The 26,082-nt window shown below is 40.5% G+C and overlaps 1 protein-coding gene across 2 annotated transcripts; it reads right to left on the bottom strand.

The window, feature by feature from the left end:
* Positions 1 to 712: 712 nt before the first annotated feature.
* On the bottom strand, positions 713 to 20,434 carry EFCAB10 (EF-hand calcium binding domain 10). Of its 2 annotated transcripts, none has more exons than XM_072653099.1 (4): positions 20,258 to 20,434; positions 3,636 to 3,800; positions 3,439 to 3,526; positions 713 to 908 (listed from the first exon to the last, which is right to left on the bottom strand). In XM_072653099.1, the coding sequence occupies exons 1-4, from the start codon at positions 20,391 to 20,393 to the stop codon at positions 872 to 874; spliced, it is 426 nt and encodes a 141-aa protein (XP_072509200.1). In that variant the 5' UTR covers positions 20,394 to 20,434; the 3' UTR covers positions 713 to 871. The 2 variants fall into 2 exon arrangements, with proteins under 2 accessions (XP_072509200.1, XP_072509201.1); XM_072653100.1 differs by lacking the exon at positions 20,258 to 20,434 and adding an exon at positions 7,250 to 7,930.
* Positions 20,435 to 26,082: the final 5,648 nt, after the last annotated feature.

Below are 26,082 nucleotides of genomic sequence, written 5' to 3'. Positions count from 1 at the left end.
GCCTCAACCACCAGTCACCTCTCTTGTTTACTGAAGTCTGTCATCACCCTGAAGGAATCGATGGCTGAAGCCTTCTAACGTGAGCTTTCATATGTGTAAAGATTTATACTTCACAGAAAGTCCCAGAAGACAGCCCAGACATCAAATTAGCACAAGTTGTCAGTGCCTATTAGCTCCTTTCAAGTCACCTGACATCTGGCGTGCTGTGGTTAGAGAAGAGCGCTTTTGCCCAGAATGCGCATCCTGATGTGCACCTATTTACTAGACTGTAAATGTGATGATAAAGACTTAAGGAAATCTTCAGATTTCATCTTGGTAGCCCTCGCACCTAGCACTGGCCTATGCACACCAGATGCTTAAATAAGCGAGCTCTCTTCATAAAGGCGATCCCTCACTTCTGTTAAGAACCTCCCAAAGAAACAGGGATTTATGACAGTCTGGCTGTATCTTAATGTAAATGCATATGCTTATCTGTAGAGTCTTACACTCTGCCCATCTTCCACATTGCAACAGGACCTGCAATAAATCAGGAATAGAGAAATACAAGAGTTTGTCCCAAAACAAATAGGAATATAGCAATAAAGCAAATGTTTCCCCAATAGGATTATGTTAGTTTGTGGAGAAGAGGGTTTCCCTGTCATCCTCCCTACCCCCTTATCTGAGAACTAGATTAAAGATGAAAAGCGATACAGAAATAAAACTTTCCATGACCTTTTTACTGTAACAATTTAGGTCATTTAATGTAATACATTTAACTCATTTAATTTAACATATAGACAAAACACTAATCTTTAGAGAGAAATGCACTTAGTATCTTAACTGGATAGCCATAAACTTTAGGAACCATTTATTTCGTCCTGGATCCACAGCATTAAAAAGCTGACCACAGCTTGAAGGTCCTCCTGTTCCTAAAAGGAACAAAAATAAAAATTCTGTTTACTCACACTTGAATATAATGCTGATGGCAATTAAGGAAAAGAAAAGGCCTAAACAAAATATAAATTAACCAATCATTTCCTATACTATAAGGGGGTGTCTGGACAATTCAGAACCACAAATAACCCAAATCCCACATTTGTCTCATCATGATGCATATTTATGCTTATGTGAATATAATTGTGTTTGATTTTTAAATTATTCATGCTTCCAATAAGAGGATGAAACCACATTTTTGAGGCCAAATTTAGGAAGAACTGGAAATCTCTCCATTTATACTCATTTCCCTAATCAATTTCTTTGTGTACTGCCAGCAGGGAATGTATGTTGTGACTGAAGCAGATCAAGACAAAGCAGAGTTGTTGGGGCTGGGATAAAGGTGGCCTTTCTTGGAGGCTGAATCTGAGTATAGGGAGAGAATTTCAAGTGCTCTTTCAGTTCTTGCCTAGCTATAGGACATAGACTACAAAACTGGAAACAACCAGAAGGAAAGATATCCACATCTCCAGGGAACTGTGTGCACTCTTCCTATCTTCTGTTTCTGGGAGTGAATTTGTTGTCTTGCAATGTATGAATATGCTACTGTCTTCAGAGTAAATGGAGACAATAATCCTCCACTAAAACCCACATCTGTCCCATCATTGTTAGGAGGTGGTCAAGCTTTGTTATCAGAGTGACTGAAAACTCCGGTAGTTCTCATAAGTTGGGCAGGCTTTGAGATCAGGCTCTGTAACTGATCGCCAAAGTGAATTTGTAATTCATTGATACAGATAGATTCTCTTTTATAAACTACTAAAATATCAGAAGGCGCTCGGGATCAAGGAATCCCTAAATTTGTCATCTAATATTCTTAATGTCTTTGATTAGCCATACATATGTCCCCCAGGCCATGTATTTCTCCACTATGCATTAAATACTTAGGATCACATGCTCAGCACAGAACACAAATATGTACATACCAACGTTTCCATGTCAAGGATATAAGAAGTACATACCAAAGAATGGACATGGTGCTCATCTTGTTCACAGATATTAATAACAATAATAACTAATATTTAGATGGTGCTACGTGGCCAGACACTGTGATCTTTACAATGATCTCATTTGATTCTTACAACAACCCTTGGAGCTAGGTGCTATTATTAACCTCATTTTACAGTTGAGGAGACTGAGACAAATAAGTTAGTTTACTTGTCCAGTGTCACACAGCTCTAAGTGTCTGAGGTCCTTTCTGACACCAGGTCCAGTGCTCTATCCAATGGGCCAGGGAAGTGCCTCTATAGCTGGCACCCCAAGAGAAGATTTCATTCTAAGGCATGCACTGGATGTTTTTTTGATCTTAGATGGAATGACTATTGCACAAGTAATTGTAATTTTGCTATTGTAATAGGGGCCAAAATTTTCTCTTGGGTAAGACATCTCTGAAATGGTATGTTTGTCTGAGAAAATGTGGTTTTTTTTTCATAACTTTGGGCTATGACAGCATTCAGCTAATACTTTTCCTAGTATCAATTTGATTCAATAAGTGTGATTCAAATAAGTCAACTTATTTGTTAATTTGAGTCAAATAAGCGTCAGCTATGTGGGTGCAAGAGAGAGAAAAAAATGGAGAACAGTTCCTGTCCTCAAGGGACTTACATTATAAATTATTTAAATTAAATATCAAATCTCAGCTAAAGTTCTACTGGGGTGCCTCTCTGTGGCATAGAGGTGATCCTAGTTTTTTGAAGAATGTGTCAGCAAAGTACAAATTTTGGTACGTCACATACCAAGATGGAAACATTTTGAGTATGGTTAGTGAGTATGGTTAGTGAGGACCAGCCCAATTAAGTTTGGAAAGGCTTGTTACTAGCAAATCAGTCACTAGGCAAGTGATTTCTTTGGTCATAGCTACTCATGAAATAATCTGTTGACTGGTTAGGATATAAACTGGTAGGAAAAATTTGTATAATCATGGAATTATACTGAAGAAATTAGTATTAAGTACACATTATTTATCTATAATTATACACTTATATATAAAGAATGCAGATTTAATACTAGTATTTTTATTTAATTACATATATAAACATTGATCTTGATTGTGTTTATTCTTGCTATATTAGTTTAAAGGAAAAAGAAAACCATTTTAACATTTATAAAACATACTCCAAAAGACAGAAGCACTTTCTAAATTCTAAAATCAAAGATCAGAAGCTACTAATATCTCAAAGGATCACTTAGGAGACCATGGCAAATTACCACTAAGATCACTTCTATGGGACTGTCAACTAGGAAGGGAGTGTGGGGTGGCCTTTCACCCTTGACTTTTTACTGTCTACTAAGCACTTCTGCTCAGGCCCCTTAGTGTCAACACTGTCCTCATTACCTCCTAGCTAAACCAAAGGTGTGTCAGAATGAAAAGTAGTCCTTTCTCAGAAAAAGTTGGGGCACCTTCTCTAAGCAATACTCATTCTACTTGAAGATCACTTCATATTTTCATTTTATATTAAATAAACTTACACATCACTCCTGAAATCATCCCTAGTTATAACTTCTCCATCTTCAGGTATTACTTCATCTGGATCCAGTAGACCAAGGTTCTTTAGGGCTATACATGTGAAAATAAGAAAAGAAATTCATAAAATGTAAATTATTTAAACCAAAGTGAATTCTAGAGTGACTACGAACTATATACAGTTAAAATAAAAATTACTAACCTTCTTTGTACTGAACAGGAGTTATAAAACCTTGATTTGTGGGGTCCATTATTTCAAACATAGAAATCAAGTTAGAGTCATCCATGAGATAAGGAAAGTCTACAGCGGTTAATTTTGCAATCTTAATTCTTGCTAATATATTTAGCAAAAAATCTCTTGGTTTATCTGTAACAGAATAATTTGTATTTTCAGAAGACACAATAAAATTAAAACAACAGGTATTCCAAACAAAATATTCTCAAAACACCTAAACATTAAAAAATAATTTGGCTAAAACACAGAATCCCAGGATTCTTAACCCTAAATTTTAAAATTTAATTTCTAGCAAAAGCAGATGTGTCTATATGGAATAACTTATTACATAAAGTGAAAAATCATGTAACTCACACTTTCTGGAACACTGATGAAAGGATAAGGGACATAAGAGCCGCAGAAAATAGGAGAAATAAAGGTTTGAACAGGAAATGAGGATTGATCCTGGCCGTTCATTCATACTCCTTTTATTTAGCTTACCTCTAAATGTTACTTTTTATATAGCTGACAAACCATCTCTATGAGAAGCCTTCTTCAGTAGTTTGAGAGGAGAGGGTTAGGGTACAACACACAATCACACACACGTCTACCTTCCTGACCATTTCAAGAAGGCAAATACTATTAGAAATGGCAACAACCCACAAGATACAATCAGTTCTCTGCATTGGACTGCCTTTTATAGATGGCAATTAAAACACAAATGGGGACTAAGGGAAACGGGAGTATAAGAGATAGTAAGAAATGAGTAAGGTCATTTTGGCCCTTAAAGAAAGTCAACAACAGATATGCCAAAAAAAAACCCTCTTAAAAGTAAATTGCATTTAGATAAAAATAAGACAATCAATCTTTTTTTATGGATTTGAAGAAGCAAAAGACTAACATCTCAGAAGGTAAATATGCTCAAATACCAATAGAAACACCAGAAAAAAACCCTACCAAACTAGAAGGTAATCAAAGTACAATTAAATGGAGTATGAACACTCTAAAGGAATTATGGGAGAAAAAGATGAGCAAACTATCATTAAATGAAATCAAGAAACTATGAAACCAAGAAAATATGTTATTAAGAAATCTCAAGATTTTCTAGCAGCTCTTTTTGTAGTAGTAAATTGAAAAGAAAGGGATTGTCCATCACTTAGAGAAGGCTTGGATGAATTATGGTATATGGGTGCAATAGAATACTATTGTGTCATAAAAAATGGTGAAAAAGATGGTTTCAGTGAAACCTAGGAAGACTAATATGAACTGATGCAAACTGAGCAGAATATGGAGAATAATTTACATAACAGCACTGGAAAGCCTTAAGAACTCTGATCAATGCAAGGACCAGCCAGGATTTCTGAGAGCCAATGAAGCACATGCTACCCAGCTTTCTCAGAGGTGTTGGACTCAGGGGGCAGAATAAGACAATTTTTGTAAATGGCCAATATAGAGATTTGTTTTGCTTGACTATGTATGTTTGTACAAGGGTTTTTGTTCTTTTTTTTTTCAACAATAGGGGGAGAAAACATTTGTTTTTTGATTTCTGAAGGAAAATGAATTTAAAACATCAAAAGAAATGATGCAGATCAATGAAGTGGATATGATATAAAAAAAACCTAGGAAAAGGAAAAATTAAAACCCCCCAATTAAACATCAAATTGGAAATCCTAAAAATTAAAGGTGAAATTAATAAAATTAAGTGAAAGTTATTGAATTAATAAACAAAACTAGGAGTTGGCTTTATGGAAAAATTAAATTGATTGGTTAGTATGATTTTTAAAACAGAAGAAAATCGAACCACTAGTATCAAAAATGAGAAGGGTGAATATAGCACTAATGAAGATAAAATCAAAGCAATTTTTGAGTTATTTTGCTAATTATATGCCATAAATTTAACAATTTAAAGGAGACAGAAGACTACTTACAAAAATATAAACTGCCTAGATAAACAGAAGGGAAAATAAAATATCTAAATAAACCTATTTCAGAAAAAGAAATTAAACAGATCATAAATGAGCATCCTAAGAAAAAAAAAATCAGGACCAGAGGGATTTACAAATGAATTCCGCCAAACATTTAAAGATCAACTAATTTCAATATTAAATAAATTATTTGAAATAACAAGCAAAAAAGAATCCTACCAAACTGCTTTTATGAAGCAAATATGGTGCTGATACATAAACCAGGAAGAACAAAAACAGAGAAAGAAAATTCTAGACCAATTTCACTAATGGATATGGATGCAAAATCCCTAAATAAAATACTAGGTAGGAGATTACAACAGTATATCACAAAGATTATACACTATGACCAAGTGGGACTTGGAATGCTAGGATGATTTAACATAAAGAAAACTATTAACACAAATGATCATATCAATAACAAAAGTACAAAAATCATATAATTATATCAATACATGAAGAAAAAGCTTTTGACAAAATACAACACTCATTCCAATTAAAAACACTTGAAAGCATAGGTATAAATAGATTTTTCCTTAAAACGATAAGAAGCATCTTTCTAAACTCACCCGCAAGCATTATTTGTAACTTGGATAAGCTAGAAGCATGAGAACTGAGCAGAGGCTGTAGGATTTGGCCATTAAGAGTGGAATGGCAACTTTGGAAGGGCACTATCAGCTGGGTGATGAGGCTAGAACCCAGCACGTAAGGGTTGAGGAGTGAAAAAACTTTGAAGAGAAAACTTTGAAAGCAAAGAGAGTGGGGAGTTCTTTCCTTCAGCCCCTTTTCCCCTAGTTTGGCTCTGAAGGACCTCTGATGGCATGATAGCTTTGGTTGGTAGAGTCCTGAGGATGTGGGGAGTTCTGTTTGGTTTTGTTTTTATAATGGAGAAGACCTGAGTAGACCCGGAGGTAGCAAATAGAAGGGATAGGATATGAGTTGGCTGAGGACTTGTGAGTTCAGAGTGAAGAAACGTAACATTATTGTCCCCCCAACTTAAGGGAAGGTGTGAGGAGACATGAGACAGGTACTAAACTCCATGAGAAAAGCGGGGGAATGATCAGGTAAATATATTTGGACAGAATGAACCTCAAAGGAAGACAAGTTGCTAAATGGTGGCAGAGTGAGTCTCTGAGGGGCAACACGCTCACCACCCCACCACCCATTTGGGACAGGGGGAGAGGGGCGACAGATTACTCTGAGGGTAGGAGAACGGAAAAGAATGAGAGGAAGACATATAAAAGTTAGGAAAATGTATTAAATACAAAGCTGCAAAACAGTTACTGCTCACCAGGAGTCTGCACTCTGGTCAAGGAGTGCAGTGAGTTACTTAAGGTCATACTGTTGACAGAACAAAACTAGGCCTAAACCCAGGTGTCCTGGCTCCCAGCCCCTACACCACACTGATCCTGCTCGCTGCTATTGATGATCTGGAGGAAAGACGAGAGGGTGGAGGGTGCTTGGTAGGAAGCGGTGTAGGGGATGCACTGGGACAGGGGGTGTCGGGGGGGGGGGGGGGGCGGGGCGGTCCCTGCACGGGAAGGGAAGTAGAAAGCTTCTAGGGGAAAGTCGGGATCTTGGCTCCAGTGTCGCGCCAAGCAAAGCAGAGCCAAGCCAGAGGGCAGGAGGAGCCCTTACCAGGGCGATGGTAGAGCAGCTCACAAGTGAGGTGGTTCAGCAGTTCCATGATATGATGCTTTTTCAAATAAAGCTTGGCCTTCTCCTCCGGGCTCAGGTAAGGACCGTCCGCCATGGCCAAAAGATCTGCAACTTTAGCTGTTGCTAAGAGACGCTCAGCAGCCGCCCGGGCTCTGTTAGCTCACTTGCCGCCCCGTTTTCCTTCTCCAGGCAAGCCACGCCCAGGACCCGCTATTAAAACTGTGGAATAGGCTCAGCCTTGGCCACAGCCTAGGGGGTCAGGCCCGAGGGCCTCTTCTCACCTCAGATTGTCACTGCGGTCCCAAAGTCTTGCTGCGCACGGGGTGTGTGTGTGCGCCCCCAAAGGGACACCAGTTACAGCTGATTTGGCACAAACAGAACTTCTGCTATTACTCGCCTCGCATGAAGCAGCCTTGTCGCCCAGGGATGTGGCGAGGACTGCTTCAGTGATGAATTTCCTGGGACTCCCGAGTGAAGTCTGCGGCATCCAGGATCAGATCCAGCCGAGCTCACACTTCCTGAAGGGTGGGAATTCTAGAGTTCTGGTCAAAGCGGGAATCTTGGAGGGACCTTAGAGGCCATCAGCTCCAGCCTCCAAATGTTACGGATGGTGGGCTTCGTGCCCAAGATCACGGGCTAAGGAGCAGATTTTGATGTAAACCCCCATCTTCTGATCCGAGTCCTGTTATCTACCTTTGTTTCTTTCTTTTTAATTCTTGCCCGTTAGACATGTTGGGCAACGGAATATGTAAGAAACTATCACACAAAGTTTATGTATCTCACCTTTAGACCCGTTCAATTAACTGGTCAACTAATTAAACGCGTTCTGCCTCTGGCAAATAAAACCTCCATCCAGTCCAAGCTTTTCATAAGTATTTGGAGGCCTGGCAAGCCAGCCAGTACAAAGCCATGCGCTAGAGGTCCCAGCCCCAGAAAGTTCAGAGTTCTCAGTAAACACTCAACTTCCTTTCACAGTAATGGTCACAGATAGCTTTAACCCATGAGCCAGCTGCACTGGCACCAGGTGGCTTTGGGGGGTGAGGGGGAAGAGGAGACTCACTTCAGACCAGAGGAAGTGAGTGATAAGAAAGACCCCATCCTCTCCATAGTGGAGAGGAAATTTGGGTCTGGGGAAGAAGAATCATTTGAACTGGAGAATGAACAGGCCAACTCAGCTTTGGCTTTCATCTCTGCCTCCCTTGGGGCTGCAGGGGCCACTGAATCATGCTGCGACAAATTCAAGGTGCATAAAGCTCAAGAGGTAGTGCTTTATTGGCAGAAGAAGGTCTTGACTGGGATTCCAGACAACCTGAGGTCTAGTTGAGACTCTGCTACCAATTAGCTGTATGACCTTCACCAAGTCCAAAGCAACATCTCTCTGTTTTAGATCCTTGTCTATAAAATGAGACCATAGAGCTTCATGACTCTTAAGGCTCTTAGTTTTAAAACTATGAAATGGGAGACCAGGTTAAGTTCTAGGAAGGAAAAGGAAGTCAAAGAATTTGATCATGGCACTAAAGCACAGACCTGCTCTCTCTGTGCTGCTTTCCTTCTCACTCCCCCCAACCAACTCCCCACGTGCATACCTGGTTAGCAATGGAGTTATCATTTAACCAATAAAGAAACCCTTAATTTCTTCCCATGACCACAATTCTTTCAAACCTTAAGGCTGTCTGTATACGATATAGTGTCTAGACATAAGGCAAAGTGTCTAGGGTATAATGCGGATAGGAAACATGAGTTGGAAAACAACCAGAAAGACTTTTCAGGTTGTTGTTGTTGTAGTGGATGCATCACAAGGGTAATGTCTTGACTTTTGAGTGAACTGGATTTAAGTTGAGGCAGACTCATCGGCCTCACTCTCTCCTCCAAGGTCATCAGAGTCCACTGTCAAGAGTCAAAATGGCTGACAATGGTCTAGGATACATTGAGTGATCTTGGCCTTTTTAAATGAAGGTCTTTTCCCAAGGCTCAGTTTGTCTAGAGTAATGGCCATTTAACGACTAGGGATCTTTAGGGTAAGAAAGTTCAGGAGCACAAATCCCCATAAATCAGAACTGAAGACAATTCATCTCCATGTCTCCAAAACTAAGCTTGAGGCCAGCCAAGACAATCAGGCTCCTACCTGCAGCATAGAAATACTCTAGGGAAACACACACACGGCAACACTAAGCAATGTTCACACAGTGGGGTGTTGTGTCTAACAGGAGAGGCAACATGATACAATTCAGTGGCATCAAACTAAAATAGAAACAGGGCCACCAAACCACATATAAGGATCTCTGGATTGACTTTGAAAACCACATATTAACATTATCTATATTCCATTTTGTTATCTATTTTCTATTTTGTTATCTATTTCCCATTTTAATCTGATTCTTCTTCAGGTGTTATGGGCTCATGTCTGATGACTAGTGAAGGGGAAGGACTGTTGGACTTGGGATCAGAAAGACCTGGGTAATCCTGTCTCTGACATACCCTAATAGAGTGACCAAAGGCAAGTTAATTAACTGCTCTGCATCCCAGCTAATGCTCCAAGGTCATAGAAGTAGCAGCAATTTCACTGAACTGCTGTGAGTACAAAGAGTTTCCAAACAGATTCAGAAAGTTTCAGAAACTGAGTTGCTTGTTCTCAATGAGCCCTTCCTCAGTATCCTCCCTGGGTAATCAATCATCCAAACTGCAAGAATTTGTTAGGCATCTCCTATACGCAAAGACAAAAGAAAATGCAGTCCATGCCTTCAAGGAGCTTACTGTCTCTTGGGGGAGACAACATACACATATAGTGATAGTGATGGAGTGCTTGAGTGCATGTGCTTGGACCCCAATGCTAAAATCACATTTCTCTCTAACAATCACATTTCTCCCTAGCCTCAAAACACTATTCCAGGCAGTTTCTCCCTAGTCCAAGGACAAGCCTGCTCTAGCAAAACTTTTATCTCTTTTCCTAAAAGAGTAGCCAGCTGCACCTATAGAACTTATTCATCTGAACCAGCTGTGTACTGGCTGAGCTGGCTGGGTACTGGGTCATAACGACATTTACTACACACTGACAAATCATATGTATCCTAGACTTAGACATACATATACTCCCTTACATTTATCTTGTCTAACTGGACACTGATGAGAACAGCCTGGTATTCCTTAGTCAGTCCTGACCACTAGTTGACTTAGTGATGTTTCAGGCCTAAAACCACATCCCCATATAGCCTCCTCTTGGGCTATTTCCTGATGAATTCTGGAAAAAATACTTTTGCAGTAGATACCAAATGTGCATGTTCCTTCAAGAACTAACCACTCCTTAACTACTCCCTAATCCCATCCTGAATCACCTAGTTAGCATATTTGGCACATGTTTTATTATAGAATATCTTATAAAAACTTTACTTGTACCCCTCTAAAATTGCAAGTTCCCTAAGAACTCTTTCCTGACCTTAACAATCCTTGAGTCCGTGAATTCTTTCCCAGATGACCCATGTAGGGAACTACAGTCTTGCAGTTCCTGAATCTCTATCTTTCCAGCCCTCATCAGCAGGTTACCAAATGTGTACAAGGCAATGGTGATAGGTACTAGAAACTTGGAGTATCAGGAAGGATATCATGAGCTTTGAGGAACAGTAAGGAGCAGAGTTTGCCTAGAATACAGTGAATGAAGAGGAGAAATGTGTAGTAAGGGTAGAAAAGGAGGTTAGGGCAGGGGTTATGAAAGGCTTTAAAATGTTGAACAGAGAAGTATACTTTGGGACCTGGAGGTCCTAGGGAGCCACTAGTGCTTGCTTAGACAGAAAGTAACAAAGAAGATCCATCTTAGAAAGATTGACTGGGAGCAGCTGTGTGAAGAGGGGACTGAAGGCAGGAGGAGTCTATTAATTAGAAGTAATTACAGTGACCCAGTCATCCTGATCTATCTTGCTAATGGGCCCCAATGGCTCTGGAGGACAAAATGAGGTTGGTGACCTTGCACAGCCCTCCCTCGCTTAAATCTATTTCACTTGCATGTCATGGCATCACCTCCCTGAGGTCATGGTCCTCTGAGAACAAAGGTCAAACAACCAAACAGAACTCCAATATAAGGAATTTAATATGTAGTTGAAATCACAGAACTAGGGAAAAAAAAATTGAAACTGGCAAATATGGATACAAACAAATAAGACATGTCTTAAAGTGAGTCAGATTGAAGAAAGACTCAAATGTATATACATCAGCTACAACTATGTAAACAATAGTAATAAAACAACAAAATCTTGAAAAATACATAGAAGAAATTGTTTAAAAGAGGATTAAAAAATGTTTTGCAAAGTTAATACATGGATTAAAGACTTTTAGACAAACCAATGGAAGTTAATGGTTTCATGTGACTTTAAAGAATTTTTACTTGCATATTTGTTTTATTGATGTTTACTAAGTAATAAAACCTATAAAAGCCAAAAAAGTGTTTTATAAAACATTTACATAAGTAGAAATCAAAAGGTAGATGTTGAAAAGATGTTAAGCTAAATGTGGAAGGCTGATGAGATGAAAAAGTAAAAGCAGAATTAGTACATTACATATACTGACTATAATATAAAGTAAGTTTATATATTCAAATGGAAAAGAGATAAACTGGAAGGTGATAATTTTTATCAGAATATATATAAAAATTTCCTTTTTTACAGATTAAATCTTTAAAGAAAATCTTTTTAATTGCTTCAACTTAAGGAATTTTCCATTTATTTTAAAGGCATAATTGTTGGGTATGCATTTGAATCATTAAATGTTAAAGTTGGAAATGACCTTAAAGATAATCTGGTTTGATCTCCTCATTTTATGTGTAAAGGGAATGATCAGAGGAGCCCCTTATCAATTTGATGAGTTCCCAAATCAACTTAACGACACTATAGTTTTTGTACATTTGTGTGAAGGGCACATTCCAGGGAAGTAGATACACATACACACACACACACACACACACACACACACAGATAGAGAGGAAACTCTGATCTCTGATTGGTCCCCAACGATTGGAGATGCTTCCAAGATGAAGAGAATGGGAAGAACTAATTCTTATTGAAGGACTTGTCCTTTCTCCTCTTCACTATAGCACTGAGCTATGAACTGGCTGGACCCCTTCCTTTCCCTGTGTTCTCTCTCCCTTGTACTCATACCAGAATTAGGGTGGAGAGGAATTTCTTCTCCTTCCTAGGCTCCCAAAAGTCAACAACAAGAAATATTTATTAAGAGCCTATGAGCAAGCAATGTGCTAAGAACTAGTGATAAAAGAGAACCAACAACAGCCTTCAAGGAGCTCACATTGTAAAGGAGAAGACAACGTGCAGACAACCACGTACAAACAACTTGTAATAAGGATAAATAGGAGATAATTTCAGAAAGAAGGAACTAGCATGAAAGGGGATCAGGAAAAGTTTCTTGGAGAAGATAGGATTTTAGTTAAGATTTGAAGGAAGCTGGAAGAATCTAAGAGGTAGCTATGATGGAGAAAATTCCAGGTCTTAGGGACAGTCAATGAAAATGCACCAAGTTGGGAAGAACAGGAAGGATACCAAAGTCACTAGACTGCAGACTATTTGAAGAGGAGAAAAGTGTAAGAAGACTGGAAAGGTAGGAAGGGGCCAGATTATGTAGGGATTTAAAAGCCAAAAAGAAGATTTCATATTTGATTCTGGAGGTAACAAAGAACCACTGGAATTTATTGTTGGGGAGAGGTAGTGTGACATAGTTAGACTCGTACTTAAGGAAGATATATTTGACTGCTGAATGGATGATGAACTACAATGAGAAGAGACTTGAGAGACAAGGAGTTGAACCAGAAGGATGCTGCAATAATCCAGGCATGAAGTGGTGAAGGCCTGGACCAAGGTGGTGGCAGTCTCTGTGTGGTAGATGCTGTGAAAGTAGAATTTACAGGACTGGACAAGAAACTGGATAAGAGGGAATGAGGGAGAGTGAAGAGTCAGGGATGACACTTGTTTTGCAAGCCTGAATGACTGGGGGAATGTCAGTGCCTTCAAAGTTAGGGAAAAGAAAAAGGTTTTGGGGAAAGATGTTTAAGTCCAAGTAACCTCCGGTTTGAGATGCTTAATAGACATTTTCCTGGAGCCCAGGAGAGACATTAGAACTGGATAAATGTATATGAGAATCATCTGCATAGAGATAATAAATCCATAAGAGATGTTGAATGTGCCAAGTGAAATAACAACGATGGAGAAATGAAGTCCCAAGATAGAGACTTGGGAGACACCTATGGTCAGTGAACAAGACCTGGATTAAGATCTAGCAAAGACAACTGAAGAGGGATCAGAGAGGTAAGAGGAAAATGAGAAGAAAACAATGTCAGGAAGAGGGAGAAAAAAGAGAGGATCAAGGAGAAGAGAATGATCAACAGTGTGAAAGTCTGTGGAGGAATGAAGAGGATAAGGATTGAGAAAAGGCCATTAGATCTGACAATTCAGAGATCTTTGATAACTTTGTGGAGAGCAGTTCAGTTGTATGATAAGCTCAGAAACTAGACTGCAGAGTTAAAAAGAGAGTGAGAGGAAATGAAGTGGTGGCACCAATCGTAGATGGCATTCTCTAAGAGTTTTGAGACAAAAGAGAGGAGAGGTAACTGTGTGGAATGGACAGATCAAGTCCATTTTTGAGAATAGGGAGAAATGGGTGTATTTCTAGGCAAGTAAGTAAGCAGCCAGTAGATAGGAAGATATTGAAGATTAGTGAGAGGGCTAGGTGGATAGAAGGGGCAGTCTGCTAGAGAAAACAGGGTTGGAATATGATTACTTATGCATGTAAAGGAGTTTGCCTTGGCAAAAAGGCAATCTCTTCATGTGAGAGGAGTGAAGGAGAAATAGCAGAACGTGCCTGAGCGATGAGAGATGAGGAGTGGAGAGAAGAGGGAGCTTCTGACAAATGACCCCAATTTTTTCAGTGAAATATGAAACAAATACGAAAAAATGGTGACTTGCAGGAGAAGCACATAGCAAACTTGCTATGCTTGCCTATGCACACCCAAGAGGAGACTTCCTAGAGTGTCCAAAGGGTAATGTGACCAAAGGGTGAGGACTGGGGAAAACTTCTGACCCCCCATTATATCATTAAATATATACTCTCTCTGTCTCTCTCTCTGTCTCTCTTTCTCTCTCTGTCTCTCTCACACACACAACACACACACACACACACATACGCATCTGATTTTTAGCTGTATTCTTTTCTTTCTTGTTACAACAGGACAAGAAACATTTACAACTAATAAATCAGATGATGTAAAAAATGTCTGCTATAAACTTATTAAGTCATAATTGCCTGTCATAAGGTTTCAATTATACAAAAAAAATCTTTCCGGAATCATAGGGCCTAAGCATTGGAACAGACCTCAGAAGCTTTTCTGGTTTAACCTAAACCTGAACACAAGTACCACAATTACCCCAGTCCCAAGTGAGTCATCTAACTGGTCCTTGAAGAGGTGTGGTCATCAGGAATCCACTAGCACTATTTGAGACACCTCTGTACTTCTGGTCAATAAGAGTTAGGAAGATTTTCTGTGTATCAAGTTTAAATCTGACTTCCTATTTCTACACACCCCCAGGACCAATGGGAGCAAATTTAATCTTTGTTCCAAATAGTAGGCTTCTAATATTTGAGGTTCTGTCATAATACTTACCATGCTCTTCTTCCTCAAGAAAAATACTTCCCCAAATTGATCCTTTTACCACAGAGGCATCAAACATGTTGCCCACAGGCCACATGCAGCCCACCAATACTCCTGAATGTGGTTGAAACCAAATTAAAATGTAATTGAGAAATACTTAACAGAATAAATAAAAGTACAATAAAACATAGATAATATTATTATGTGATTTTCTAAATCACCGTGAGGCCCACAGTATCTTGTATGTTGCATATGATAAATGTCCCCCATTTCTATTTGAGTTTGATAACACTGTTGTACAGCATGTTTTCTAGTCCTTTTATGATGTTGGTTGCCCCCTTCTTAAACCATTCCAACTTGTTTATATATCCTTCCTAACCCTTGCTAAAAATTGCTCAGAACCAAACAATGTGTTCTTTTTTTTCAACATTCACCTTTATAAGATTTTGAGTTCCAAATTTTTTTCCCCTCTCACCCTCCCCTCCCTTCTTTTCTCCCCCCTCCCCAAGATGGCATGTGATCTGCTATAGGTTATACATGTATAATCACATTAAACATATTCCCATATTAGTCATGTTGTGAAAGAAGAAAGAAAACAAAAAGGTGAAAATAGCTTTCTCTGGCGGTGGATAGCATTTTCCATCATGAGTCTTTTGGAACTGTCTTAGGTCATTGCATTGCTGAGAAGAGGCAAATCCATCAAAGTTGATCAACACACAATGTTGCTGTTACTGTGTACAATTGAACAAAGTATTCTTAGATAATGTCTGATCAGGGAAGAACACAATAAAGTTATTGCTTTATTTGCTTTGTCCATAAACTTCTCAATATAGCACACTGGTTGTCATCTCATTGATTCCTATTGAGCTTGCAGTCCACTAAAAACTATAGATCTTTCTCACTGGATTGTGCCTCTCCATGCCTATCCAATATGGTGTCCCTATGAAGCTGATTTTTTTAACCCAACTGCAGAACTTAACATTTATCCCTATCACATTTTATCTTATTCCCATATTTCCAGGCTATTGAAACCTTGCTTTATTCTGGTTCTGTCATCCATATTATTTTGCCCTTCCAACTTCGTATTATGGATGACACCAAAGTTGTGAGTCTGGTGACTGGGAGGTGGAGTGGTGGACTGGGCACTGGGCTTGGAATCAGGAAGACTCATCCTCCTGAGTTCAAATCCAGCCTCAGACACATAGTTGCTAGATGGCCCTGGGCAAGTCACTTAACCCTCAATTTTCTCATCTGTAAAATGAGCTGGAGAAGGAAATGGCAAACTACTCTAGTATCTTTGCCAATAAAACTCCAAATGGGGTTATAAAGAGTGGAATATGACTGAAGAACTCCTGGACAACAACCACCAAGGTAATAAATAGGGAAGTTTTTAAGGGAGGAAGGTGGAAGAGTTTTGGGGGAAAGAGAAGGATTTTTGTTTTATATATGTTGAATCTGAGATGTCTACAGAGCATCCAGGTCAAAGTCAAATTTTCTATTCAGCTCTGGTCTTTTCATTAAGAATGCTTGAAAGTCCTCTATTTCATTGAGTTACCATTTTTTCCCCTGAAGTATTATACTCAGTTTTGCTCAGATTCTTGGTTTTAATTCTACTTCCTTTTACTTCTAGAATATCATATTCCAAGTCCTTCAATCCCTTAATGTAGAAGCTGCCAGATCCTGTGTTATCCTGATTGTATTTTCACAATACTCAAATTGTTTCTTTCTGGCTGCTTACAATATTTTCTCCTTGACCTGGGAACTCTGGAATTTGGCTACAATATTCCTAGGAGTTTTTCTTTTTGGTTCTCTTTCAGGAGATGATTGGTGGATTCTCTCAATATTTATTTTACCCTCTGGTTCCAGAATATCAGGGCAGTTTTCCTTGATAATTTCATAAAAGATGATGTCTAAGTTCTTTTTTTGATCATGGCTTTCAGGTAGTCCCATAATTTTAAAATTATCTCTCCTGGATCTATTTTCCAGGTCAGTTGTTTTTCCAATGAGATATTTCACATTGTCTTCTATTTTTTCATTCTTTTGGTTTTTTGGGTTTTTTTTTTTGTAATTTCTTGGTTTCTCATAAGTCATTAGCTTCCACCTGCACCATTCTAATTTTTAAAGAACTATTTTCTTCAGTGAACTTTGGAACCTCCTTTTCCATTTGGCTAATTCTGCCTTTTAAAGCATTCCTCTCCTCACTGGCTTTTTGGGCCTCTTTTGCCATTTGAGTTCATCTATTTTTAAAGTGTTAATTTCTTCAGCATTTTTGGGGTCTCCTTTAGCAAGCTATTGATTTGCTTTTCATGATTTTCTTGCATCACTCTCATTTCTCTTCCCAATTTTTTCTCCACCTCTCTTACTTGATTTTCAAAATCCTTTTTGAGCTCTTCCATGGCCTGAGACATTGCATATTTATTTTGGAGGCTTTGGATCCAGAAGCCTTGACTTTGATGTCTTCCTCTGATAGTATGCATTGTTCTTCCTCATCCAAAAAGGATGGAAGAAAATACCTGCTCACCAAGAAAGTAACCCTCTATTGTCTTATTCTTTTTCCCTTTTTTGGGCATTTTCCCAACTAGTTACTTGACTTTTGAGTTCTTTGTCAAGAGGAGAGTATACTCTGGGGAGTTAACTTGAGTTCTCAGTTCCTCCAAGGTGGCACAATCATAAGAGAGGAGTTTACTCCTCTCCAAGCCTGCACTCTGGTCTGGGAGCAACTACAAGCACTCTTTTCTGCGAGTAGAATTCCCTCTTCAAAGCCTCTGCCAGCTCCACCAGCCAGTGTTCCTCCTCACCCCAGGGCCACCACTCATGGCTGAGATTCAGATCAGCTGCTCAGTTCCTCCAGGGTCTTTAGTCCAGGGCTCCAACAATGGAAGTTGCCATCGCCTGATTGCTGCATTCTCTTCTCACTCAGGTGAAAGAGCTTTCTCACTCACCCCTCTCCTCCCCCGAGCATCCAGTTCAAAATGTCCAAAAGATAGTTGGTGATTGGGACTAGAGGTCAGGAGAACAGTTACTCTGTATATATAGATCTGGGCATAGAGATGATAACTGAATCCATGGGACCCAGTGTAATCACCAAGCAAGGGAAAAGGGGAGGAGATGAGAACCTAGGGCAGAATCTAAGAGGATACCTACTATTGGTGAAAATGACTTGAAGATCCAAAAAAGGAACCTGAAAAGGGGGCAATCAGACAGGTAGGAGGAGAAAGAAGAGAGAATCAGTTTCATAAACACCTAGAGAGGAGAGAGTATCCAGGAGAAGCAGGCTGAAAAGAGATCAAGAAGGATGAGAACCAAGAAAAGGCTGTGGGATTTGAGAAGAGATCATTGATAAATGCTGGGGATGGAAGCTCAATTCCATGTGGACAGTCTCAGGCAGGTAAAGGTGGGAACTTCTAAATCTTAGAGTTCTCACGAGGCCCCCCAGGAAACGGCTGGGAATCGAGGTGAACCAAGCTATCTCGTGTATTTCCGCCTCTTCCCGTGAGAAACGTGATGGGAGAGAGCTCTCCCCGCCCTCTAGACTGTCCCGGATCTGGGAACACCTATTGTCATCTAACAGGCACGGTATTCAGGTGCAAACTATGCGGCTGGAGAGCTTAATTAGGATCAGGAAAGCCTGAAAGCGCTCTTAGCTCGGGAGGGGCCCTGACTGACAGAAGGCCTCTCCTCCCTTTCCCTCTCTTCGCTCTTCCCTCCCCCTCTCTCCCCACTTACACTTCTGCTTCCAATCTCTTATTGTAAGATCTTTGCCTCCTTGGGAGATTCCTCGCTCCCTCCTAAGGAAGAATTCCCCTGCACTTGTAACCAGAACCCTGAATAAAAGCTTAACCCTTGTTCGACTCTGGGAGGTCTCTTCTCTCATACGACTATCCGGTTTGGCCAGCTGAAGACCTGCGAGAGGTAAGGTAAGAAGACTCGGGTAGCCCTCAGGCCTCTAGGCCTGGCAGATAAATCTGGAGGGAGTATTTCAGTTGAATGATGAAGCTGGAAACTAAATTGCAGAACGTTTAGAACACAGAGGAGAAAAAAATGAAAGAACTAAGTGTAGAGAATGCTTTTGCAACTAGCTGATTGAAAAAAGAGAGGAGAAATTTATAGGATGATGGCTAATAGGGATATCAGTAACAAGTGAGGGTTTGTGGGGTTTTAAAATTTAATTTAAATTTTTTAAGCATGAAGAGAGAAGAGGGTGATTGTAGACAAGGAAGGAGACTGGATAAGAAGAGATTGAAAATTGGAGAGCATAGGAATGAAAGAGGGGGAAACCTGCTGAAGAGAATGGAATGGGATAGGATCAAGGGTACAGGGATAGGTTTGCACCGACAAGGGGAATGTACCATTTTTTCATGTGAGACATAGATGAAGGAGGAGATGAGGGGAAGGAGGTAGGATTGATATTAAAAGAGGAGAGAAAAACTCTAAGAGAATGGCCTCAGTTTTTCCCCCCAGTGAAGCAGGAGTCCAAGTACTCAGCTTAGAGGGTAGGGTAGGGGGTACCACCATTGGAGGGTTGAAAATAGGAAGAGGGATGAAAAGAAACAAAAAATTTGTAGTGGAGCATATTTTTATGACTTTCTCCAGCTTATTCAGCCATAAGTGAAAAAGAGGGAAGCCATCAGAAGGTGGGAGTAATTCAGTCATTTTGTTTTTTCCTCAAGGCATGATTGGAAATAAGACAAGGGAGCAAGGGATCCCAGTCTACAAGAAGTTTGCAGTCTGAACAGAGAAGTGAAATGACTAAATAACTCAGTCATGGGACCAGCTGGAAGCAGAGCCGGGACTAGAACCCAAGTCTCAGAATCCCAGTCACCACACTTGTCCAAGTCTTTTTACTTCACTCTGCAGAAATCTGCTTTCTGTGATCCAAGGACACTGACCAACCTGCCGTCCCTCAGATAGGACACTGCCTCTCCCATTTGGTGCCTACATCCCAGAGGCCTGGAATGTTCTACTTCCTCACCTCTGGGTTTCTCTAGTTTTTTTGAAGGAGGCCTTTCCTAATAGTCTAATGCCTTTCCCTCTGAGATCACTTTCCTTCTAGTTTGTACGTATCTCGTAAGTGCTTGGTTATTCTCATGTTATGTCTATTAAAAGATGAACTCTTTGAGAGTAGGGATTTTTTTTCCTTTCTTTGTATCCCCAGAGTTTAGTACAGTTCCTGGCATACAGTAAACGCTTGATAATTACTTAGTTAACGCTTAATAATTAAAACTGACTGACGTTACACCATAAGCCCTGCTTCGAGGTGGGCAGTGAGTGCCCCGAGGCATGTACAAGGAATGGATGGAGAAGTGAGTCCAAGGGAGGGGGGGCACCAAGTGGGACTGCTTTACCTGGTCGGTGAAAGAGGAGGCTGCTGGTGAGGTGGACCAGCAAGTCCAAGACCCTATGTTTTTCCAAATACTGTAGAGCTTGCTGCTCCTGGAGACTGTTCAGTTCCAACCTACGGGTAAGAAACTCAAAAGCCATGATCAGCTGTTTGGATGCACGCCGTTGCTAGGAGCCCCGGCAGCCGCCGCCAAGATTCTAGATTTCCACATTGTCCTCCACTTGGTTCTTTCGGTCGATGGCAGTTGACCCCACCCTCCCAGTTTTCCTCCCCGCCTTTTCTGGGCACGTGCATTATTCGCCAGGGGTACTACCGCGATCTCGACCTCGGTCAAGATCTCGGCTTTTTGACCTCCCCCTAGAGCCCATCAGGCAGCTGAGGAAGGCGGACCCGAGCTGCTCTGGCCCTCCTGGGCCTCCGGGGCCAGGGCCCGGACTCAGGACTGATGTTCCGAGAAGAAGGTGCGTTGGATGCACTGCCTGCCTAGTGCGCCTGCTTGGGGAGGAGGGCGGTGTCCCACTTCCACCCCCCCACCCCATCCCCACCCCCGACCCCCCACCCGGCCGCGCTGCAGTCCGCTCTGCTCAGCCCGGCTTTCGGCTGCGGTCTACAAGGCTTCCTACAGGCTTCGGGAGAGGAGGATCGGTTACAGTTGCTAGCTCAAGTAACAGCTGGTTGGCTGCCACGTTGGAAACCTGTCTGGTTCGCTCGCTGCTGCGCCCGGTGATGCTCGGGCGGCTTTGCTCCGGTGTTTCCTGGGGCTCAGCCCTGCGCCTTGTCTACCCCAGAGCCTGCCCTGGGGGTCCTGCAGCCCCGTGGGCAGCCAGAGAATTCCGGGGCGTCTGAGCTGCTCCAAATTTTCTCTTAGAGGAGGCCTTCTCGTCTCACAGGGGCCGTCTGGCTTGCCTCGCGTCACCGTCTGGTGAGCGACAGGGCTTTGACTTGCTTTCTAGGCAAGCCAGCCAGCATTTAGGAAGCACCTGCAGTATGCCAGCAATGGTGCTACACGCTGGAAATACAGAGAAAGGCTAGCCCTCCCCCCAAAAAACCCCCGGCCCTCAAGGTCTTCACAGTCTAATAGGGGAGAGGAGGAGCAAAGAATTAGGTACAAATACATACTAGACTGAAAGTCTTAGCGTAGCTTAAAGCTGCTAATAGCCTGGAACCGGGACACCCTGTTGTACAGAGTTAATTGGAAGTCATTTCAATGGGAAGACGCAGAAAGGCTTCTTACAGAAGGTGGGAGTTAAAAGGAGGGGAAAGATTTAAAACTTGATCTTTCTGACTCAGCCCCAGGGATACATATTCCTTTCTTTCTGTCTTTCTCGTTTTCTAGGTTTCTTTTCTTTCCCCCACTCCCTACTCCTTTTCAGCTTTTTGATTACCCTTGTCAGGCCTAGCCTCCTGAAAGAAGCTGTCATATAGAATATATGAAACAGTCTCTCCAGTCCGTTCAAAACTAATCATTGTAACGGCTAACATTGATATGAGCTTTCGGATTTGCAAAGTGTGCTACATGTGTTATACAAGTGCTACTTCTACAGATGACAACACTGAGATTGAAGTTGGTTGAGTGAACTGTCCAGGGTCACACAACTAGAGTGTGAGATAGAATTCAAGCTCATCTCTTCCTGACCCCAAATCAAACCTTCTAGTCTTTTGGAACACAGAGCTGCCATTAATTAGAAAACAATCTCCTCTCTTTCTGACAAACAATATCCTCATCATAAGTAAGCTCTTCCTAAGTAAGCGTTTCACAAGAATCTCTGTTGCACACACACAGGAGCACATCCAAGTAAGCCATGTCTAAGAGCCCCAAACTCGAAAATTTTGGTATCCTAGATGGATCACAGTTTTAAATCAAGACAATAATGGAAGCCATTCTCACAAAAACATACAACTTAATTTCACAGCAAAGGCCACAGTCAACTCTGCCCTCTGAGCTTGACTAACATCAGACAGTGCCAGGGTCATTTGAGCCCAGAGGGCTGATCCAGGAAAGGTCTCCTTCCTCCTCAGGGTTGGGAGTAGATCTAGGTCTAAGGAAGAAATATGACTCTACAGGTTTAGCTCAGTTTTGGTTTTCATCTCCGCCTTGGTGCAGTGAGAACTACTATATTTCAAGGTGGGACAACTTCAGGGTCATTAAAGAGGAGTTGTGATACCAATTATCAAGAAAAAATAATTTTCTGAGAGTTAGGTTTCTGTCTGAGGCTGCATGACCCTAGGCATGTGTACCTTTCTTTCACTTTTAAGGCTATAAAATGGGTGACCTGAAAAAGGAAGTTGAAGAGGTTGGTCCAGGTGCAAAAAAACCAGAGACCTACCTTCTTACTATTTATTTAACCAGCAAAGAAGCCTTTAATTCGCTTCATGGATATGAATCTCTTAATGACTAGTGATGGCCATTAAAGTGAATGAGTCTAGGCAAGTATCTGGAGTGTAGTAGGAAATAAAGAGAAATAGTTGGGAAATAGCCCAACCAGAAGGAACTTTGGGGTAAGACATTTGGGAGCCTTTGTGATCGTGTCCCAGACCTAAAGATTTCTATGCTCAACCAAGCCAAGAGAGTTTTTAAGAGTTCTATCCTCAGTAATGTGGTACTTTGGGGAGGGATGTGTGAAAAAGACAGCAATACTGGGTTGTAGCTAACAGGAGATGTGACATAAAATAGTTAAAAGAGTGTTATACTTGGTGTCAGAAAGACCTAGGTTAGGATTCTGCTTATCACACCCTACTTAAGTGACCATGAGCAAGTGACTTAACTTCTCTGAGCCTCAGTTTCCTCATGGGGGAAAAATGTCTATAGTACTTTCCTTGAGGTGTGATTGAATGTATTGATTGCTACTGCAGAGACAAGAAAACCTGGACTCAAGTCCTACCATAATATATATTAGCTATGTGACCCTGTGTTAAATGACTGTGTAAGGCACTTAATCTCTTAATGGCCCTGGCAGCCCTTTAAGATTATACATTGCCAAGAAGATACTGATCTGCATTGGTAAAGTAAGTTCTTCCCTGGTAGCACCCTACGACAATTGAAATCCTAGAATATTTTTTTTAAAAGTACTTACTCCATACAGTTGTTGTGAGGATAAAGAGAGATAGTATATTCAGGGGGTTGATTAGGGGAGTTCTCTGATCAACTTGATGATCTTTCAGGGTGAGAAACCTTTCCTTGTGACGTATCATATCTAGTGGCATTGAACTGATTGATTATGACTCTTGTGTAAGGGCACACCTTTGTACTGGCTGATCATGTCTTTTTTTGCCCCATTTCCCCTTTCCTCCTTTTCTAAGCACAGTCTGGAAACCTGAGTGAATATTTTTAGTTATTAGTGGAGCTGGGGGTGCCTACACATTTGTAGAGCCCCCCCTGTCCGCCAGGGACCAAATGAGCAGTAGTACCTCATTCCAATATGGTAGCTTTTTGGTCCAACATATGGCAGCAGCTAGGGATGGGATTCTGATTGCTTGAAGAGCCTGGAGAGCTTGAAGAGTCACTGGAGAGACAGTGACTAAGGAATGTTCGGCTGAGCGGGTTCTTAACCTCATGGCCTCAGGAGAGGGGAGTCATTGTGGAGAGCTATTCTGAGTCTACTTGCTGAAAACTGAGGCACAGGAACATTAAATGACTTGCCCATGGTCCTTTTTAATGTGTTGTCTTCCCCCTGAATATGAGTTCCTTGAGGGTAGGGACTGTTTTTTGCTTTTATTTGTATCCTTAGTGCTTAGCACAGCGCCTAACTTGATAAATGTTTATTGACTGACAATAAACAGCCAGTGGCAGAAGGGGATCCGAATCCAAGTTCCTTGATTCCAAATTCTGAACGCTATCCACTATAGCATGCTAACTTTACATTTGGGTGGGGAGGTAGACGGAAATTAGCATTTATTAAGTACCTACTATGTGCCAGGCACTAGGGGTAGATGGTGTTACTATTCCTCTATGACAGTTGAGGAAACTGAAGTAGGCAGTGGTTAAATGACTTGCCTAGAGTCACACAGCTAGTAAGTGTCTGTGGTCAGATTTGAACTGAGGTCTTCCTGACTCCAAAGTCAGCTATTCTATCCATTGCAACTCTGTCTTTCACGTTTCCCTTAATTACATCGTGTTCAAACAAATCACACATACTGACACGAAACCATTTCTACCTGGTATCTGTAAATAGTTAGAATTGGAAGAAAGAACATCAGGCAATACAATTTTGTTTGTGTTTATCATCATACAGATTTGCATTTGTGCAGGAAGTCTATCTTTCCTTTTCAAAAAAAAAAAAAACCAAAAAGTGATCATGTTTGAAATTCTTCATCACGGAATGTTTTAAGGCAGCCATTGCCCCAGATTTTAAGGATGTCTCAATGATCCCTGATTCCATAGAGGTAAACATTTCTGGAAAACAAGCTATTTTGGGAAGCTAATAAGAAGTGTCCGGATGCCATCTAGTGGAGCTCTGCTGGTATGTGCCAAATGATATTTCACCCTCACTTCTGTAGTTGGTGGCTTGGGTTTGGGTTTGGATTTTTCTCTTTAAATCCCAAATAACATACTATGGACATAAAGAGAAAAAAGAATCAAGGACAATACCCAGACAGTTAGGCTCTTGTGTTCTACCTCAGGTTGAGCTTCGAAGTGACTTGTGGGAGTATTTTCAGATAAAAATAATTTCATCAGCCCAGTTGGGATGATGGAAAACAGATTATTTTCTGCTGTAATCAAGAGCTAACGGTCAGTCTCTGCTTTGAGAATTGTCTTTAAGAGTACTGTATCCAAAGGGAGCAGATTAGACTTGACTTCTTGCAGTAAGGCAGCCCTAACCTAAATATTATGTTTATGTGTGTTTGTAAACCTCCTAATTTTCAGATACAGTATTTCTGCCATACAATAGATGTAAATAACCTCAAGAACCTAGGAAATAAGAGGTTGTAGCAAAATAAGTAGAAGTTTTAAATATTTATTATCTCTGTTTTTATTATAATTTAATTTAAAATTTATAGTATTTAATTTTAATAATGACTGTGTTTAATAATCAGCTTGCAGAATTCTGGAACATTTACATATATATATTTATATATTTTACAATTGGCTCTTGCAGACTTGTATGGGCTGACGTACAGATGCTGCAAGTCTCATGTGATCCTGATTTGGTTTCTTGGTACTTGAACTATTTCTTTCTGGATACTTGCAATATTTTTTCTTTGATATGGAAGCTTTGAGCTTTGCCTTTAATATTCTTGGGATTTTTCCTTTCCTTTTATTTTTTTAAGAGGTGAACAATGGATTCCTTGCATCTTCACTTTGCCCTCTGGTTCTAATAGGTCTTGACAGTTTGGGTTTATGATTTCTTGAAATACAGTGTCTAGACTTTTTTTTAAAAAAAAATCATACTGTTATAGTTTTAATTGTGGTTTCTTAAATTTTCATTGACCTATTTTTCAGATCAGTTGTTTTAATATCAAATATCTCACATTTTCTTCTGTTTTTTCCGATCTTTTGATTTTATTGCAACATTTCATCTTGTTTCATGGAGTCACTGATTTCTGTTTGATCTATTCTGGTTTTTAGGAAGTCTGTTCCTGAATATGAAAATATTCATATTTTCATGAATATGAAAAAATTCATATTTTTTTCCCTTTGGGTCTCTGCATGCAGTTGGTGTGGGGTGTATGGAGTCACTCTTTTCTTCAAGGGTGGATTTGGGGGCATCACTAAGTCTATAGTAATCTTCTTATACTGCTCAATGTCTTCTTTGCTTCACTCATCTCTACAGATTTAGTTCCCTTGGGGCTTGGGGCCATGGCCAGGCTTAGCCTCTTGCTGCACTTTGG

Source organism: Notamacropus eugenii, chromosome 3 (genome assembly GCF_028372415.1).
Source record: "Notamacropus eugenii isolate mMacEug1 chromosome 3, mMacEug1.pri_v2, whole genome shotgun sequence".
Lineage (NCBI taxonomy): Eukaryota > Metazoa > Chordata > Mammalia > Diprotodontia > Macropodidae > Notamacropus > Notamacropus eugenii.
The sequence above is the reverse complement of the archived record's forward strand: the minus strand, read 5'-3'. Positions and strand labels throughout refer to the sequence as shown.

Coding starts and splice junctions, on each gene's coding strand:
- EFCAB10 (XM_072653099.1), bottom strand. CDS start 20,393: ATGGCTTTTGAGTTTCTTACCCGTAGGTTGGAACTGAACAGTCTCCAG. Junction 3,801..20,257: donor CCTCCTCTTTCACCGACCAG/GTAAAGCAGTCC, acceptor ATTCTGTTACAG/ATAAACCAAGAGATTTTTTG. Junction 909..3,438: donor GATGATTTCAGGAGTGATGT/GTAAGTTTATTT, acceptor TGTTCCTTTTAG/GAACAGGAGGACCTTCAAGC.